The sequence below is a fragment of the Anopheles stephensi genome, chromosome 2 (assembly GCF_013141755.1).
Source record: "Anopheles stephensi strain Indian chromosome 2, UCI_ANSTEP_V1.0, whole genome shotgun sequence".
NCBI classification, from domain to species: domain Eukaryota; kingdom Metazoa; phylum Arthropoda; class Insecta; order Diptera; family Culicidae; genus Anopheles; species Anopheles stephensi.
Window position 1 is genome coordinate 15,207,818 of NC_050202.1, and position 6,074 is coordinate 15,213,891.

The following is a 6,074-nucleotide window of genomic DNA, read 5'->3' on the forward strand; positions in this document are numbered from 1 at the left end:
ATGTACAAAAACTTACACTTTACTTACCTTGCTGTGGTCACCGTTTCAGCCGACTTTGGGTTCGCCCGGTTTCTACAGGATGGAAATATGGCAGCAACCCTGTGCGGCTCGCCGATGTACATGGTATGGCGCAGTTTTGAATGGACCAACCAAAAAAAAAAAAAGAAAGAAGAATCTAATTTAATTCCTCCGTTGGCAGGCTCCGGAAGTGATCATGTCACTGCAGTACGACGCCAAAGCCGATCTCTGGTCGCTGGGCACCATCGTGTTCCAGTGTCTCACTGGCAAAGCACCATTCCAAGCCCACACGCCCCAGGAGCTGAAAATGTTCTACGAACGGAACGCCAATCTGGCCCCAAAGTATGTAACCGCGCGCAGTGCCGTTTGCGGGGTTTTTTTTTTTTTTGTTTGGTTGCAGTTTAGATTGTGAGTGTCTGCTCTCTTTCTTTGTTGCGCCACAGGATTCCATCTGGTACTTCCAAGGAGCTAACGGACTTGCTGATGGGGCTGCTGCGGCGCAATGCCAAGGAGCGCATGAACTTTGACACGTTTTTCAATCATCCGTTCCTGCAGCGTGCCGAAACACCGCAAGGAACGAATGGTACGTAGCAAGCATACGGGGTTAGCATTAGGACAATTGTACTCACCGCGCTTTTCTTCCCCAACGTAGATCCCACTCAACTACCAGGAGCAGCTCCATTCGGAGCGACGGCCGGCAAAGTGAGCAGTCCGCATCAGAAAACAGCACCAATCACACTCCAACAGCAGCAGAAGCTTCATCATCACCAGCAGCAGCAGCAGCAGCATCAACCAAGTCAGCAGCCAGCACAACATCACGACCATCATGCTCAAAAGCAGCAGCAACAGCAGCAACAGCAGAAACAGCAACACCTGCAAGAGCTGGCAAAGAAGCAGACGGTCGAAAACAATAATGGTAAATGTTTGACGCTGATTAATGCCGTTCACCAAAATAACACCCAAAAGCCGGATGAGACTGTGCGCTTGTCTTAATGATCGTGGCCACCTTAATGAATGAATTAATCTGCTGCTCACGGTGGCCGCCATCGTAAGCGATTCTTCTTCTTCTTCTTCTGCCTCATAGTATTGGCAGACGGTTAGAACCGGATGATGTACAAAAATAGCCACTTGCACTTATCTACTGCAAGTGTTGCATCCGCAGTGGGCCTTAACACGGCTTAAAGGTGCATTGGTTTGTGTGGCCATGCACAGATGAGTGTCCATCAATATTTGTGGTTTTGGCAGCGAGAGAGAGAGAGAGAGAGAGAGAGTGCAGAAGGGTTTTTCTTCGCTTTGGTGGTAGTTGTAGCATTTTTCAGTATTATCATGCTCAGTTGACAGCAACAGTTCGTCGGACAGATTTACTTCGAGTAAGCAATTGCTCTGCGAAAATGCGTATTATTTGGCTGGTTATTAAGCTTTAAGTTATATCCAGGGTGTAGAAACGGGAACAGGATTCGGTTAACTAATGTGTTGTGTGTGTGTGTGTGTGCGGGTTTTCTTCTTTCCTTTATCCACAGTGCCGATTGCTGAAATTGATGACAGTGTGGCAACGATCAGTGCAAACAATACATCCAACAGTAGTCCGGAAGAGTCGGATGACTTTGTCCTTGTTCCGAACAATATTCCGGTCGATCCCGGCCATGGTGGTAGCTATGACAAGAGGTAAGCAAGCCAAGAAGGAGATTTGTGGCTATCCATCGTTTCCTGCGTATATTAAGGTTCCATTGCTTCGCTTCCAGTAAACCAACTCGAGTGCCTCAACCGATGTCCCAGGCGCAGGCGAGTCCGCCTCGACCCAGCACGTTACCGATCTCAGAACCGAAACCCGTCCCTACGGCTGCTAGAAAGGTGTCTCGTCCCCAGGCACAAACACCTCCAAAGGTAAGCCCCCAAAGATCCCCAATCTAAACGTTGATCATGCAACTAACCTTTTTCCTTTCCTATTGCAGAACAATTCAATACCTCGGTCGGAGCCTATCAACATGAAGCGATCGGAAAATCGAGGCAGCAACTGTGATATCCGATCGATCTCACCACCGGCAGTACAGTTCGCGATCGGCACACCGCCATCCTGCGGTCGGCGAAGATCGACGTCCGGTGGTTCGCTGTCGGAGACGCCACCACCGCCAAGCTGCTGGACCGTCAGCCCGGGCTCGCATCACTCTCCGCTGCGCCGCTCCGGCACGAGCTCACCCGTGATGAACAATGTGCTCTCGAAGCTGCCCGCCCTGGGCAGTCCCACCACGCTGATGGGTGGCGCAGAGAACAACAACCACCATCATCATCACCATCACCACGGTCATCCGCTCGGGTCGGGACGGGCTTTCACGCTGCCCGAGCTCGGTGCCGCCGGAGGAGGGCTGCAGAACTATCTGGACGATCATACGATCGATGATCATCCGATCAATTTCCACGCACCGGAACTGCACGCGGAAACGCTGCTAGATGTGAGTTGTTTGTGTTGGACTTCATTGTCCTTTGAATGTAATATTTATCCATTTGGTTTAATCTTTCAGCGCGATCATAACGAAACGCTCGCTAAGCTGAACTTTGTCGTTGCGCTGACGGACTGCATACTCGATGTGGCCGACTCACGCTGTGCTCCGCTGTCCTCGATGATGCTAGCCGACGCACAACCGGTACCACCTCACCAGCCGGAACACTGCAAGCGGGCTGAGCGGTTGGTGCTGCTTGTGCGAGCACTCCATCTGCTGTCCGCCGGAATGAATCTAGCGTCGGCGCAGATACGGGCCGGCAATCTGAAGCCTTCCAACAGTGTGAAAAACGGTACGAAAGGTCTCCCGTACTGTGCCGTAAATGCCCTCTAATGAAACCAAATTTAAACCATTTTTTTTTTCGTTTATTATAACCTCAGTATTGACCACCATGCACGCTAAGTACCGGTCAACGTTGATCGAATCGAAAAAGCTGAACAGTGCCGGGCTGCTGCAGCGGGCTAACGCCAGCAATATTACTGCGGATAAAATTATCTTCGAATTCGCACTGCAGATGGTAGGGTTTTGGGCTTAAATGTATCCTTTATGTTCTTTCTTACTAAACTACTAAATTGTGCTGCCATCCTTGCAGTGTCAAATGGCAGCGGTGGACGAACTGTTCAACAAACCGGCCGAATGTTTCCCGCGGTACCAATCGGCCCAAATACTGCTCCACTGGTTAGCGCAGAAATCGAAACATCCGCAGGACAAAATATTGCTCTCGAACTGTAAGTTTCAACCCTCTTATCACTTTTAAAGATTTGTTTTTTTAAATAATTGCTCATGGTTGCAGATAAAGAGGCTGTGGAAAAGCGGCTCTACATCCTGAAAGGACAGGGCTACATCTACACCACGGATGAGCTCTCCTGAATGCACACTTGTACACCGGATACTGTACGTGCGTGTATGTGACAAACGTGCACCGACGGCAATGGATTCCTTTTTTCACCCTCAATTCTGCTTATTTGAAAGATGCGTTTCTTTAAAAAAATAAATAGAAAACCCCTATTGAAAGTTTCCCAACTGTACCATGAGGAAGGTATTAAGATTTGTTCGGGTGAAAAAATGATTCTTTCATTCAGATTAATGTGAGGCAGTTGTATTAAAAAGCCAAACACAAGGAAAACCCGTGTGGAATTTGATTTTTTTTTTGTAAATAGTAGTAAAGCTCTGAGATCGAGGAATGGTTCAGCGACAAGAATCCGGCATCCCGAGTCCCCTTTACCGAGCCTTTACCGTTTGATGCGCGAGGACATATTCGACCACACCACTGGTAGAGAGCAATACAGTAAAGCTGGTGCTAGTCACGAGCAGCAGGATTGTGTAGATAACGATAAGTACCGTGCCGTGTAGGTTCTGAGACACACAGTCCAGTCCAGGAAATGTTTTCTTCCTACAAACTCCAAACCAAGCTTGTTAGTATGCGAAGAAAAGTTCACAAAAGAGGAAAGCTAATATCAATAAAACAAAGTGTAAAAGAATAGATATCGGGATGCATGCAATATTGCCTGGAGGAAGATCTGTCCGGAGACAGAAAAGTAGTAAACCAGCCGAGCAAAATGCTTATACGACGCTGTACAGCACCGTAGCTGCTGATCGTATTCGATCGCGTTTCATTGACATACTGCAGCAGAAGTTTGTTTGTCCCAACGCGCCACGCTCACGTTACATTGCGTTTAAGTGTATCGGACACCCCGTCCGACGGGTTAATATAGAGATGTGTATTATAGTAAAGACATGTGAGACAGATGATCATTCGAATGGGATGGCACTAAGAGATCCAGATCGAAGGGTAAAGCCTGTAAAGGAAGTGTTAAACGTTTGGCTAATGCATGTGCTTGTATTCAAAGCTTTCCCTGCCTTTTTTCTGTTTTAAGCTTGGAACGGAAAACCCCCCCAATCGTGGTACTGGTATAGATCGAAGAATAATAGTACAAATGTGTGTGTGTGCAGCGAAAGGAATCGGAGCAGTAAATTCGCTTTTTGATCAGCGAGTGTTGGAATTGGCTGGTGGGGTTTGAATCTCGTTTACAGTACGAGAGAAGAGGGATGATGACGATAATGAAGTCTAACAAACGCTTTGTATACAACTACAAAAAGGAAGCAAAGGCACACAGGAGTTAATAAAAAACCTGTACCACGTGTATAACATTTCGTACGATGACATACTAACTTCCTTTTTATGCGTATGTTATCCATCGGCTGGAATGGAAATTAAAGCAAACTAAAAGGAACTAACGGAAAATGTGTCACCATGTACTGTTAAATCCGTAAATGCAGCAACTCCATAAATGGAGCGATCAACACAAAAAAACACTTAGGTTAACGATCATTTTGATCGGGCATTCGGGGGTTGAACAACCGTGCTGTATATGAACAAAATACTAAACAACGTAACTATATCCAACAGACGCAGCTGCCGACGGCAGTGCCACTAGTCTAATAATGTGAGCGTGTTTGCCACGTTCGTCTCGTTACGAAGCCCCAGCCCCTCACCCGGGGAGATATGTGTTACGAGAAATGTATGAAAAGCAAATAACGTGAAAAAGGAATAAATAATAAAATTCTATAACCAAACTAAGTGTGCAGTTTGTTGAACCTTATTTTTTTCAGCCCAAAGTGATCGAGTACGTGATCGCGTGTAATCAAATCTGAATTCTGAAAATAGTTTGGGTGTACATCGTCATCAGAGATGTTAGTCTACTTCGTCAGGCATTTCTGGCTTTCTGTGACTTGGTTTATCCCGAGAGGCGGTCTGGATGGGATTTGATATCCGGTCGCCGCTATCGCCTCAGCCACCGGACCGCCCCAACCTAGTCCATTACGTTAGTGAAGTTAATCAATGTCTAGAAGTATCATCCCTCAAGGAACATTGTCTACCATTCGACGTCGTCTTCCATTAGTTTCCATCCATCAAGAGACATCGTCATTAATAAGGGATCTCCTGTTGATCTTGATCTTGTTAAAAAGGACTTCAACGTGTAAGGTTCTTTGTCGTCCATGAGGCTTAAAAGTTGACAAAATCCAGATTCATTTCCACCACAGTCCACTTCTCAAGTGTGGATTCGCTTACTCAAACATTTTGAGATGTTTATGGATAGGCATTTGCATAACGCCACCATCAATAACCAATCAAATCTAAGGACACAAGTGGCACAAAATACAACAGGAATCTTAAATAGGAATTCTCTCAATTTATCACTAAACTTTCGTATAAAGGGAAGAAAACTCGTCTAAACCGTCAGTCTGTCAATCGCGCCCAACCGCACGCAGTCTCCCTCGTGCAACGATTATTGAACGACGTCCGTGTCTCAATCGAATCTAAGATGGTGGAGCGGTAGTTCCACTCCAACCATCTCTTCATTGATTTTAACAGCCACAGCAGAGCCTCAGGGTAAAATTATACGATGCATTGAGCTCTTTTGGAATCCCGGCCAAGCTTAACCAAGGCTTGTAAGAATGACAATGGCCAACATCACATGCGAGGTGAAGGTGGATGGAGTTTGCTACCACCAAGGGCCTGCGTCAGGGAGATAGGCTTGCCTGTCTTGTTTTCAA

General features: G+C 46.7%; 1 protein-coding gene across 1 annotated transcript in view; it reads left to right on the forward strand.

Annotated features, from left to right (window-relative positions):
• LOC118517607 (serine/threonine-protein kinase ULK2) overlaps nt 1–5,093 on the forward strand; it is a 31,660-nt gene extending 26,567 nt beyond the window's left edge. The window contains exons 5-15 of the mRNA XM_036063904.1: nt 50–123; nt 200–360; nt 462–601; nt 671–934; nt 1,539–1,683; nt 1,761–1,902; nt 1,971–2,468; nt 2,538–2,808; nt 2,897–3,033; nt 3,109–3,244; nt 3,310–5,093. Coding sequence (XP_035919797.1) covers nt 50–123; nt 200–360; nt 462–601; nt 671–934; nt 1,539–1,683; nt 1,761–1,902; nt 1,971–2,468; nt 2,538–2,808; nt 2,897–3,033; nt 3,109–3,244; nt 3,310–3,386 — 2,045 coding nt within the window. The 3' untranslated portion in view covers nt 3,387–5,093. The remainder of the gene's footprint in view (nt 1–49; nt 124–199; nt 361–461; nt 602–670; nt 935–1,538; nt 1,684–1,760; nt 1,903–1,970; nt 2,469–2,537; nt 2,809–2,896; nt 3,034–3,108; nt 3,245–3,309) is intronic.
• The last annotated feature ends 981 nt before the right edge of the window (nt 5,094–6,074 follow it).